The sequence below is a fragment of the Pristis pectinata genome, chromosome 6, assembly GCF_009764475.1.
Source record: "Pristis pectinata isolate sPriPec2 chromosome 6, sPriPec2.1.pri, whole genome shotgun sequence".
Taxonomy (NCBI): Eukaryota; Metazoa; Chordata; class Chondrichthyes; order Rhinopristiformes; family Pristidae; genus Pristis; species Pristis pectinata.
The window spans coordinates 112650740-112664345 of record NC_067410.1 but is presented as its reverse complement, the minus strand read 5'-3'; the positions used below and the strand labels follow the sequence as shown (position 1 = coordinate 112664345).

The 13606-nt window shown below is 43.4% G+C and overlaps 1 protein-coding gene across 1 annotated transcript in view; it reads left to right on the top strand.

Moving 5' to 3' along the window:
• The window catches only part of LOC127571919 (deleted in malignant brain tumors 1 protein-like), an 82152-nt gene that overhangs the window by 63080 nt on the left and 5466 nt on the right, over positions 1-13606 (top strand). The window contains exons 9-11 of the mRNA XM_052018667.1: positions 923-1056; positions 1705-1786; positions 5817-5926. Coding sequence (XP_051874627.1) covers positions 923-1056; positions 1705-1786; positions 5817-5926 — 326 coding nt within the window. The remainder of the gene's footprint in view (positions 1-922; positions 1057-1704; positions 1787-5816; positions 5927-13606) is intronic.

Sequence of the window (13606 nt, the reverse complement as noted above, 5' to 3'; positions counted from 1 at the left end):
GACGCGTAGTTTGAAGCTGAGATACTAGGGTGGGGGAGTGGATCTGAGAATTCTGTCTGTTGTTGTTCAGCCTTGAATCCGAAAGAAAATGTTAATCTCCGGAAGAACACGAATCTGTAACATATTGTTTCTCAAATGATACCATGTCACAAGTACTCCGGGTGATTCACAGAACCCTGACTCAGGGCTGGGGAACAGCGCTAAATTTGGTGACGGAGTTAAGAAGAAGCGCCTTTAATTCCTCCAGCAAAGAAACACATCTATGTACTTGAGGTAGAATACATCAGTTCTGAGGGGGAAAAGGGGGTAGGGGGAATCAGACGCTGGAAGCATGTAACAAAATAGAAAACGCTGGACATAGTAAACGGGCCCGGCAGCATCTCTGGGGACAGAAACAGAGTTAACATTACAAGATCATCGCTAATATTCACTCGCAGAAATCCCAGCATGTGCTTGGCGACGAGGCGCAATGGGGACGCTGAGGGTAAGGGTCATCTCAAGTCTCGAATGTTCTGGCGACAGTCCCATGGTATAACGTTGTTTCAGTCAAGCAGTTCTATTTGAAATGCAAAGAGTAAACGCAGCAGAAATAATGAATAAGAACACCAATCGTCCAGCTGCGTTTCAATTAATTTCCCGCAAGGAATTATATTTTCTCCACAAATAAGAATGACGCGTGAAATAGTGGAGAATATTAAGAGTAATAGATATTGGATATAACTTTAATGGATATTGGACAGGAATAAGCATTTGTGAATGGATTTTGATTGATTGTGAGGGTAAAACTTTTAAATTTTATCCTGAGGAAATGAGGTTGTCTATCTTACACCTGTTTAAAATTTAAAAAAAAACAAATGGTTATTTGTGGTCCGAAGCTTTGAAATTAAATAGATTCAGAGATTGATGTCTTTTTCTTTGGCAGTCCCTCGGGATCGACGAGTCCAGTTTCCACTCAGTTTATATGGGTTCTGGGGAGGCTATGAGCTCAATGTGGGAACCGCAGACTCTTCCATAGACGGGAAAAGAACTGGCTACCGGGACGGCGGGCTGGTTGTTGTGAGGTGGTGGGCTCCTTCTGCTGTTTATGCCGGGCTTCTGTGTGCATTCGAGACCATGCGTTCGGAGGCGTTCCCCAGTCTGTCAAGCCACCTCTCATCTTTCCAAATTCCAAAGAGTGCAGACTCAGTCTACATGTTCTGTCACTGTCAGGTAAAGCTTCATACTTGGTATGAATCTGATAAACCGTCTCCATATCACCGTTAAAACAACCATACTTTTTATTAGAAGAATCTTTTTAAAAAGAAGAATCAAAACTGTATGCAGTACTTCAGACGTTTACCCCAAAGTGCCCTACTCTTGCATTCCATCCCCCCTGAGATAATGACCATAACAAGTTGTTGGAGCGTGAACAGTGTTCTTGTCTGAATCACAACTGTTGAATTGGTCTCTAATCACAGTATTAAGGAAATGTACGCCATTCGTCACTTCATTCTGTACCATAATCTTTTACGTTATTTCATTTCATTCCATCCTGATTAAATTGATACTGGAGCATAAATTACGTGCGAATTATAGGCTCGGGAAAATAGGCAACATTTCAACGGAAGAATGCCGAAATTAATTCAGCTCCTTCATCTTAAACACCCTTTCCAGGTGAGGCAGAGATTCAACTGAACCTCATCCAACTTTGTCTATTACATGCAGTGTTCAGGATGTGGCCTCCGCTCCATCGGCGAGACCAAGCGCAGACTGGGCGTCCGTTTTGCCGAGTACCTGCGGTCTGTCCGTACCCAATGGCATGAACATTGAATTTTCCTATTTCAGGTAACCCGCACACCCTCTGTTCCTTTCCCTCTTCTTCTGAATCACCCGGTTTTTCTGAACCCACTTCCCCTTCTTTCCAAACCTCCTCTCCACAGCCTCGCGTTTCCCAGTTCCTTTCCCCTGCCCCATCTGGTTCTATCTACCCATCACCCACACAGTTAACCCACTGGGCTTTATATCCCCTCCCCCGCCGGTTCCATATGCCCGTCATCCGTCCCTTTTCTGGTTCCACATTATCACCTTCTTTACTAATTAGGTTCCAGAACCTGCAGTCCTTCGTTGTCTCCACATCACCTTAAATCCTCTGATTGTACTTCCACTCTTATCTCCCCTTCCTCACCTGGTTCCACCTACACTTGTATGCTCCTCACACGCCCCCCCCTCCCCCCCCCCCCCCATCTCTTTATGCTGGCTATCTCCCTTTCACCCTCAGTCTTGATGCAGGGTCTTGACCTGAAACGTCGATGATCTCTCTGCTTCCACAGATGCTGCTGTCCGCTGAGTTTCATCGACAGTTTTATCTTTTGCTCCAGCTCCTCCCAAGCACCAAGTAACTGTATCTGGGAACTCTATAGTGATCTTTCTCTTTCAGATAAGCACCTCTGAAATTAAGATATATAAACAGCTGTTGACTATTCGGTTCATCACGCCCATAATGCAACGAGATCATGGCTGATTGTTATTCTCAGCGTCACTTTTTTGCGACTCCGTATTCCTTGATTCCCTTAACATACAAAGGTCTATTGATCTTTATTTGGAATATCCTTCGTGACCATCTTGCGTACAGAATTCCAACGGTTCACTACTCTCTGGCGAAAATTTTGTTTTATCTCCCTTATGAATGGAATACTATTTGCTTTTAGTCTATGACACTTGGTTCTCAGTCGCCCAACAAGGTAAATTATCTCCCCTGTATCTCCCTGGTCAAGCTGTATAAAGGGCGCCCAAAAGGAGTATGTTTCAATTGCGATCACCTGTCATATTTATAAACTTTGGAGAGAATTGGCGGAGCGAGCTTCATCTCTTCTAAAACGACAACCCCATCCCAGCAATAACTATAGAGAATATTGCTCTCTTTTCGTGGGTTATTCTACCATGTATTACTGTTTGCTGGACAGCTATTTCTAGGCCTCTCCTTGTCGTAGGTGTCTCGAAAACGCACCCTACTCCTTATGCCCTTTTCTTTCATCCCTGTTGTGTCCCTAACACATTCAATGTTTTTATCTTTGTTACTCTCTCTCTCTCTCTCTCTCTCTTTCTAGCTCGCTCGCTCTGTGTGTATTTTTTGCGAGAGAGGGCGTGGTTTTGTGTGTGTGCATGTTGTTATTTCCTTTTTCTGGCTATTTTTCTGATTAATAGACAATAGCCTGAAGTGCCAGTTCATCTGATAAACAAATCAAGAACTTCAATCGTTTCTTTCCTTCCCCATCATAATTTGTTTCACCCCACCCACCTCTCTCTCTCTCTCTCTCCACAGCTGTTGCTCATTTTTCAGCCTTTCCCCATTACATAACCTTCTTGAGTTTCCATTGCCCTATCGTTGCTGTTTTCTCATTTTCATTATTTCTCTCAGATTCAGTCTCCTACTATTGTTTTCTGCGCTGATTGTCCTCTAGTGTTGTCCACCTGTTCCCAATATTTACACTGCCATTTCAACTCCACATCCTGAGAAAAGAACATGCTGCGTTTAAATATCAGGTGCAACGGCAAATAAAACTTTACGGTCTTTCAAGGATAGAATTAAAACAAAATTAGCCTTCAATCACCTCTGTTAGCTAAATGTTGATTTGCTGCTTGTTAATGATCTACCAATGTTTTTGTTGAAAGCACGGGGTTTGGATAATTGCCGAGGGACAGCACGAGGGAGACCGTGTTCTAACTTCCTCTCGTACTGATGTGACTCAGTGTCAGTGTTTGGCGCAACCGTGCTGGACAGTTAAAAGCCTTTCTGTGGCTCTGGACAACTGAAGTAAGTTTTAATCATTCAATAGTGACCAAAAATGAAAATTTCTGAATTCATCTTGTTTAGGTTTTGAAAGCTGTGGAATGTCTAGCGTCAAACCCATAGCGGTTCCTGTTTGCAGCCAGTAAACCGTGGAAGACATGGAAATACGTGTAGTACAGAGGCAGCAGTTTTTTTTGTCTCCTGCACCATACTTCCTACCTTCACATACCTGCTTTGGTTTCCATCTCGTGTTGTCTCACTCTCGTTTGCCTTGATGTCTCTTAGCATTGTCTCGTTGTTGTCCATTTTCCATCTGTTTGCAAAGCACAGATGTGTGACTTGTTGGACAATTCCTCAAAGACCTTTCAAGAGCACAATGAGCTGAAAGGCATTCCCCCCTGGTGTGATTCTATGAGAACAGGAAGTTGTGGATTAGACTCTGGAGCAGTGGAACAGAAAACGGAACAAGTGAACAACCATAATGGTTGTCTATGTGGGATGAAGCACATAGGAACAAATGGAAATGAAGCCTTAAGAAGGACACATATGTTTATTTCTCTAAATACAGAGTGCATAGTATATTGCAGAGGATGGAGCTTACAAAGGTCCCCACTATCCGGGCCCTGCCATCTTCTCACCTCTACCATCAGGCAGGAGGTACAGAACTCTGAAGTTCCACACAGCCAGGTTCAAATACAGCTACTTCCCTTCGACTATTTGGTTCTTGAACCAACCCGCACAAACTTAATCACTGCCGTAGTATGGTAACAATATAACTACTTTTACGACTTGGCATTACAGTGAACTTTGTTTATATTTGGTTCTAATAGTGTTCTTTCTTGTTGAATTCCTGTAAAGTTGATGTTTAATGTGTTTTTCTTCTGAATGTTGTATCCTAATTCTATGTGCCTGTCATGTTGATGCGAGTAAGTTTTTCATGGCACCTGTGTATGCACGTACTTGAGCATAAGACAATAACCTCAACTTGACTCGACTTGACGAAACTCGAATTGACTTTCTCTGGTTAAAATGTGACCCTGCACTGAATCTAGGGGAATGCAAATGCAGTTCGGCAACCAATACCCACCTACAATCATAGCTTCTCGGGATCTGCTGCCTACTTCTTCCGATAATCGGAAAATATATCTAAGCTAAATTTGAGTAGTTCGAGAGGGACATCAAGGAAGACGGCTTATAGTATGGCGTCTACACAGCGTTCATTCCACTAGGATTTCCGTGTCTTTTGTCAATTTTCATTCCTCAAACCTCCATTTTCAGATTCTCTCTTTCCACCTATCTATCTCACGGTCATACAGTCATGGAGTTATACAGCACGTTAACAGATCCTTGGCCCCGGATTGTCCAAGGTATCTTCTTGAGCTAGTCCCATTTGCCTGCTCTTGGCCCATATCCTTCTGAACATTTCAAATCCAGGAAACTGCCCACATGTATTTTAAACAGTGTAATTTTACCCGCCTCTGCATCTTCTGCACCTTCCTCTGGCAGCTCGTTCCATCTACCCACTGCCTTCTGTGTGAATAAAAATGCCCCTTTCCATTGTTCCCTTGTCAAAGTCAACCTTTGCCCACTGGTCTTAGACTACCTTACCCTGGGAAAAAGGCTGTGACCATCACCCTATCTATAGGCCTCGCGATTTTATAAACTTCAGTCAGGTCGCCCCTCTGCCGCTTTCGCTTCAAAGACCTCTAGCGATGAAATGCTTAGAAGGAATGCATCTTCTGCCATTGTTTATTTTTAATGAACCTACTTTTGTTGTGTTAGAGCTACGCAGAGCTAATCCAACAAAGAAGCTCCAAGATAAACTGTGAGTGAAAAGTTTGTGATAAACAAAACAATGACACGTGAAGCTGGCGTACATAATTTGATACTGCTCACTGCCAACTAAGTGGCGAGATCCCTGCCTACCGCAATGTATTTGAACAGGTCTAAAGTTTAAAATGCATATAATTCTGTAAATAATGTTCTATGCACATAAAACGAAGTGTCGAGATCTTTTTAATCACGTTGTTCAAATGTATATTTTTAGGTGAAGTCCACAAATCAGAGACCGACTGCAATCCATTTTATCGCTACCTGCAATTAAGTGAAAACCAGACAAAGTTGAAAAGGAACGATGACGGCCTTGCTGAGAAAGACGTATTCTCAAGTTGTCCGCGGGGACCATGGTTTTACTTACAAACTTTACTACCCAGTTTGTGGTTTCAACTTAGAAATCAATGTGAATCCTGTGTTTGAGCTGGAGTTTGGAACCGTAATCTGGGATGGTGTAAGTTTAGGGAAATTTTCTTCTCAATTGTGAAGCAAGAATAGAAGCGAAGTGCACTCTGTCTTCGGTAGAACTCAATATATCGGGAAATATATATAACTTGCATCGCGTGATATCCCTCATTGCGACTAACTGCCAAGATGGCTGCCCAACGCAATGTGCATGAACTCAAAAACAGTCAACAGGATGCATCGCTAATCCTCCTTTCTTCTGACAAATATTCACAGGCACGGAGTATTAGTTAGGTTAGCATACTTGGTCAATAAATCGCAACTGTTCTTCGAATAGCGAATGGCTTAAAGGGTAGCCACAGCTCATAAGATGTAATGACAATTTGAGAAATTACATTGACAAACTCTGTTCATTAAAACCTAAAGCCCATACTGGAAACATTGACAGGAAATACATACACTGTAAGCATTTCGTCGGTAGATAGATACTGAGACAATTTCAAAAACGTTCCTCTAAATGGCAGTGCAACATTTCTAACACATCCCCCAGGAGATATCCACGATTGCTGTGGTCACCCTTATATCCTTAATTCTTCCATTTGAAGAAAGACCATTCATAGCACTTAAATTAAACCACTCAAAAAATGCCATAATATTACCCATTGAGATATCCATCTGATTTTCTTCGACAAATGATCAGATTTTGAGGTTTATTTAAAGATTAATAATGAACCCAAACATTAAATAATCATAACATGTTATTAATTACTGATGCATTCTCGCACAGTCCTATACCAGGGTCACCAGAACGCTCGCGTGTATCCAACAGAGAGCTGCTCACTGACCCCAAATCCCTCGTTTCGAAAGGAACTTTCATGTTAGGTAAATGGCGGAAACACGAGAAAATCCCGGGGAACCAGCGGTGCAGACAAACTGATTTCGTTTAACTAGAGTAAATATTGTCACCATCATCTATGCAAATGTAACATGGCTGTGTGTTTGTTTCAAAAGGCTCTTGGATTGTGCCAATATTTTGAGGAACAAAGGACGAACTTTTCGCAGAAGAAAGTGATAGAACTCGGAGCAGGCACCGGAATTTTGGGTATTCTCACAGCCCTTCTCGGTGAGTAAAAGAATATTCCTTGCTCCAAAGGACAAATGACAGCGAAGGAAATCGGCTTCAGTGACCCGGAACTTTCGATACCATTCAATTGGAATTGGAATTGGTTGAAATTGGTTTATTATTGTCACATGTACCGAGGTATAGTGAAACACTTGTCTTGCATACCGTTTATACAGATCAATTTTGTTTGCACTGTGTATCAAGGTAAAACAATAACTGAATGCAGAATAATGTGTTACAGTTACAGAGAGAGTGCAGTGCAGGCAGACAATAAGGTCATAACAAGGTAGATCGTGAGGTCAAGAGTTCATCTCAGCGTGCTTGAGAACCATTCAATTGTCTTATAACAACGGGATAGAAACTGGCCTTGAGCCTTGTGGTACGTGCTTTTAGGCTTTTGTATCTTCTGCCGGATGGGAGGTAGAAGAGGAGGAAACTTCTGGGGTGGATGGGATTTTTGGTTATGTCTACTGCTCTACCGAAGCAGCGAGAAGTTTAGACAGAGTCCATGGAGGGGAAGCTGGTTTCTGTGATGTGCTGAGCTGTGTCCACAACTCTCTGCTGTTTCTTGCGGTCCCGGACAGAGCAGTGAAGCCAAACGTAGCTTGGGATCTCGTGCACTCCCCGTTCAACGCGCCATGTTTGACGTTACCAAATTTGCTACTTAAAAAGCATCAATAACGCAGTCACGACTGACGAAATTTTTGGTGGATGACCAAATTATTCGTTAAAGAAGCAAGGTTTAACTCTCATGCAAGATGCTGGAGGAACTCCGCTGGCCAGGCAGTATCCATGGAGAGAAATTGACAGTCGACGTTTCGGGCCGAGAAAGGACTCTTCTCGATCAGAAACGTCGACTGTTCATTTCTCTCCATAAATTCTGCCTTACCCGCTGAGTTCCTGCAGTAAGATACGGTACTATGTTGTTCCGGATTCCAGAATCTGCAGTCTCTTGCATACCCAGGGTTTAACTTCTTTCGTCTTTAAAGGAAGAAAATGTTGTGGAATAGCCTCGGGGGATAATTGTAGACTTTAGCCCCCTGGAATCTCAAGGAAGTGGTGACAATGTAACCCTGAAAAAGGGACCATGAACTTACAGTTAGAGTTAGCAACTTACGGTAGATAAACATGACAATGGAAATCTGCATATCTCCACCCCAAAAGAGTGCGAAAGCTCGGGGTCAGATTTGATGTCCCATGGTAATATGAGCGAATACGCAATTAAGGCATATTTAACAAAGAAGGTTAAATGACGGTGAGAGGTGATCATTCAATGGAACGGTAGCACAGACTCGAGTCGTTGGAGATGTGTCAAAGGCTGCTGTTATAAGTACGTAACCTTAGAACTGGCACAGCCCTGCCCTAAACATGGGCCAAAGACCTGAATTCCAAAGGTGTGTTGAAAATGACTGTTCTTGAAATCATAACAGCATTTGACCATGAACGGCTCATCTCCTGACATGATACTGAAAGCTTTCCCACCAACTATGCAGCACAAGTCAAAAGACTGATGGTATAATTGCCAATGATCTGCAAGAGAGCAGCTCCAACAACCTCAAAACCATCCAGATGAAACAACCTGCCTCACTGGGACCCAATCCAACACTCTAGACGTTCACTCCCTCGACTAAGAGCGTACCATGACCGCAGGATGTGCTATCAGAAAAGAAAACTGTACTGCCCATATTGCTCTCTGCTTAACCAATAGCACGTCCCAAACCTGGACTTCTCTAACACCAAGGACAAGGGCAGCAGACGTATGGGAGCATGGTCAACAGTTTGTTCGCCTTCATGTTACTGACAATCCACTTTTCCTTCATAGTGGTTGAGTCTACATTAACAGCATCCTGAGTGCCTTCATCAAAAGGACAATAGCTGGCGTCCCAATCAGCAATGCCCACATCATGAAAAATTAATTTTAAAATAAATTAAAGTCCACATCATTGTTAACAAAGATTTATAAAGGGAGCATCTGGACACAGGAATCTCCCCATAGGAATTGTGCTACCTGCTGGCACTCTCACACTCTCTCCTCGAAAGTGAGACAGCTTCTTCTCCCGAGGATCGTAGTTGATGGCGTGGCCATTTTCTCGGGGATACTCGAGCACAGCTAGTTGCTTCACAACTCGAGTGACCTAGGTTCTATCCTAACCTCTGGTGTTGTCAGTGTGGAGTTTTCACGTTCTCCCTGTGGCTGTATGGATTTGCCTGTGTGCTCCGGTTTCCTCCCACATCCCAAAAGTGTGCGAGATGGCAAATTAATTGGCCACTTTAAATTACTCCTAGTGTGAGTGACATAATCTTCAGAGATTAATGGAAGTGTAGCGAGAATAAAATGTGACTCGTGTTGGATTGATATGAATGGTTTTCTCCACGGTCGGCGCGGGAGATGGGAAGGACCTATTTCAGTGTTGTATGACTCATTGACTCTATGACACAGGAATAAACTACTCCTTTTCTTATTCCAGGTGCTGAGATCACTATTACAGACAAACCAAAACTTCTGAAGCAAATACAACAAAACGTCTCCGTCAATATCCCCTCTTCGGACAGACCTCGTGTCAATGTGTCTGCTCTTTCCTGGGGCTATGACCACACTCTCTTTCCTTCAGATTATGACTTCATTATAGGCTCGGATATCGTTTACACTCCTGCAAGTTTTCCTTTAATTGTACAGACACTTCAGCACCTCAGCAACGAAAGGACAGTAATTTATTTGGCTTCGACGATGTCCATCGCTCCCAGCGTGATCATGTCTGGATATCAGGCTCTATCTCAACATTTTAACTCTGACCTAGTTCATAGATACATGGACAAAGATGTCAATGTGTACAGGTTGACCAGAAGAACTGCCATTGTTGGAGATGGTCTGGTGTCGTAGATGACATTGATAGTGGTCATTTAATGAGATTGGTGATAATTACGCCCCTCAAATCTTGAATGGATTAAACGTATTTAATCGATTACTTAGAATTGCTCGCATTCATCGTGTACCTTCACTTTTCTCCCAACTGTCTGGAACATTGGTGATAAATTTAGATCATTTAGCTTCAACTGTCCAATTAAGCATGAGCTCCTCTCCCATCAGCTGAAAGGGTCGATTGTTCAATAAAAATTATTACGCCGTCTATAAACTGCAGAACACCTCGTCTATGCTTCCTGGTATTCATCCTGGACACTGAAAAGAACGGATGCGTCCTTACTGGAATACTTTGTGCGCCATAAGGTCATTGGTTGAGAGGATTTCGTTACATTATCCAGGCTCACAGTTCAGAGTAAATTGCAGAACTTGCAGAGTTCTATTGAATATTTTGTCCCTAAAAAACAGAAAGTTACGGCAAACATTTGTTTTTCAACTTCGAGGGTGGTAGACTCCTTTTGGTGTATAATAATTATTTACACTTGGCATGGAGGGTGATATTTCCAAATTTGCGGATTACATAAAGCTTTAAAATCCAGTAAGCAATAGGGAGGATTATTGTCTTCGTCTTTGGCAGTTCTCCGGATGGAGGACAACGTTCTTCCCCTCTGGTTCTGTCGACTCTTAATTGACTGGTGAGGCAACGTGGGATCAGTAGTTTTTCCACGGGTGTGTAAGAGGTGCCTGATGTTTGGTCAGGCAGGTAGGTTGTGAGGTAATGCGCTTCCCCCCCCCCCCGCCCCGCCCACGCAAACCCCCACCCCACCATTTACGTTGGGCTTTGTGTGCTTCTAATCTTATTTCCTTATGACGTAGAAATATGCCTTCCCGTTCACCTAGTCAATACTCTCAGAGCACTCCCATTCCCCTATTTATTTCTCTTTAACATCCTCTCACACATGCCCTTTAACATTTTCTGATTTTCCCGCTAGCCATTTACACTCGGGGTAATTTGCAGTAACCAATTAAGCCAACAGCCCATACATCTTCAGGATGCAGAATGAAGCTAGAGCACCCGGAGGAAACCCACGCGATCACACGGATACAGAGAGGGGCATGTACTTCAGCCCGCTTCCTGAAGTCAATGACCAGCTCCTTTATTTTGCTGACACTGAAGGAAAGGTTGTTTTCTCGACACCGTGCCACTGGGATCTTTATCTTCTTCCTGCACTCCGTCTCATTGTTGTTTGATATCCGGCCCATTGCCGTGATGTTATCTGTAAATTTAACAATGGAGTTAGAGCAGAATCTGGCCACACAGTATGGGAGGGTGGAGGATAGAATACCCGGGAAGGGAGTTGTCTTTATGTTGGTACTTCACTAAGGCAGCGAGAGGTGTAGACTGAGTCCATGGAGGGGAGTCTGGTTTCCGTGATGTGCTGAGCTGTGTCCATAACTCTCTGCAGTTCCTTGCTGTCTTGGGCAGAGCAGTTGCAGTACCAAGCCGTGATGCACCGGATAGGATGCTTTCTATGGTGCATTAATAAAAGTTAGTGAGGGTCAACGAAGACATGCCGAATTTCCTTAGCCTACTAAGGAAGTAGAGGCGCTGGTGCAATTTCTTGGCTATGGCGTCTACGTGGTTAGACAAGGACAGGCTATTGGTAATGTTTGCACCTAGCAATTTGAAGCTCTCAACCATCTCCGCCTCAGCATCATTGATGCACGCAGGATCCCGCAAACATGCCCCTCTTCCTGAGGTCAATAACCAGCTCTTTTGTTTTGCTGGCATTTCAGGTCAAGACCCTGCATCAGAACTGAGGGTGAAAAGTGGAGACAGCCAGTATAAGGAGGTGGGGGGGGGGCTAGTATTCAACAGGAGTTGTCAGGCGTTGGGTGTAACCCGATAAGGGAGGGATGATGGGCATATGCAACCAGGTGGGGGAGGGTGATGTCTAGGTAATGACAGGTGGGGGTGGAATAAGTGAATAAAGGAAGAGAGACCCTGGATGGACTGAAAGAATTAGAAAAGAACATGGGAGGAGTGGGTTACTTGACATTGGAAATGAAATTTGAACTTCTCGACCATCCATGTTTGAAAGTAGGGTTGGATATTACTCCGGAGATGAGGTTTTGGGTAACAAATATTCTCGTGCTTTGCAATGCGTCATTTGCAGTGAAACGCCACCAACTAATGTAAATATTCCGTCAACTGAAAACTTTGATCATCTCTGCTCTTTTATCCATGAAAAGTTTTACTGTCGGGGAGCCTCAACATCGCCACAGGATCAGCCCAGTTACATTTCATTTAACCTCCCTACTTCCCGAAGAATCTCATGGTAGTTCAGAGAGTGTGGAAATAGAGAATCCTGATGATCAAAGGTTGCGTCAGTTGACAGAAGATATACTTTACTTTCTCAAAGAAATCGATACACCGACGTCTCTAAATGATTACATTTGTCTGTGAGCTCTTTGAAATAAAAGGGTCATGTACATCCACTATTGCAAATAACACCAGTGGATGCAACATGCAGTGAGGAGAGGGGAAAAAGTCGAAGGTGTCACTAAAACATTAAATGACCGAGCAAATGGCGTCCAACGTGTGATAATGTGAGATCATTAATTTTACAGCTGATGACAGATTTTCTAAATGCCGCGAACCGTGGTAGCCAACGCAGATTTAAAATTCATTTACAGGTATTACTTTAAGGTTGCCTGCATATCAGAAACATAATGTTAAAACGCGAGTGGAAATTTATACTTTATTGCATGGAGCTTCATTGCAAGTGCCAGAAAGTTGTAATTGCCAGAAAGTTGTAACAAAAATTATATGTGTTCATGCGGGGAAGTCAAGGATACGAAAGTTCCAAGCTGCCTTACATGAATATCATATAGAATTTGACACGGAACCACAGGGATCACGTTAAACCAGTAGGTCGATGTGGAGTGGATTGGGAAGAACTTCCAGCATTTCCAGCCATAGAAGCTGGCGACAGGGCATTATTTGTGCTCAATCCAACTCACGCCCCAGGCATGGTTTCCTTACATATTTCGCGGCCTTTTTTTAACCTGTTCAGGCGTCCACTGGATCCATTGTGTTGTGAGTGCCACATCAGATTAGTGGCTGCGTACTAGAGGACCGTACAAAAGTCTCATAATAGCGGGGTAGAAGCTGTCCTTGAGCCTCGCTTTTGTATCTTCTGTCCAATGGGAGGGGGAGAAGAGAGAATATCCGTGATGGGTGTGGCCTTTTGATTACCCTGGCTACTTTATTGAGGCAGCGGAAAGTGTAGACAGGGTCCACGGAGTGAAGACTGGTTTTCCTGATGTGCTGAGCTGTGTCTACAACTGTCTGCAATATTTTGCGGTCTTGAGCAGGGCAGTTGTCATACCAATCCGGATAGGATGCTTTCTACAGTGCATCTATAAAAATGGGCGAGGGTCAATGGGAACATGCCTAATTTCTTTAGCTTCCTAATGAAGCAAAGACCTGTTGCAACTTTTGGCCATGAAGTACTTGGACTAGGACAATGTTGGTTGTTTACACCTAAGAACATGAAGGTCTCAACCATCTCCACCTCAGCACCATTGATGTAAACAGGACTGTGTGCACCAC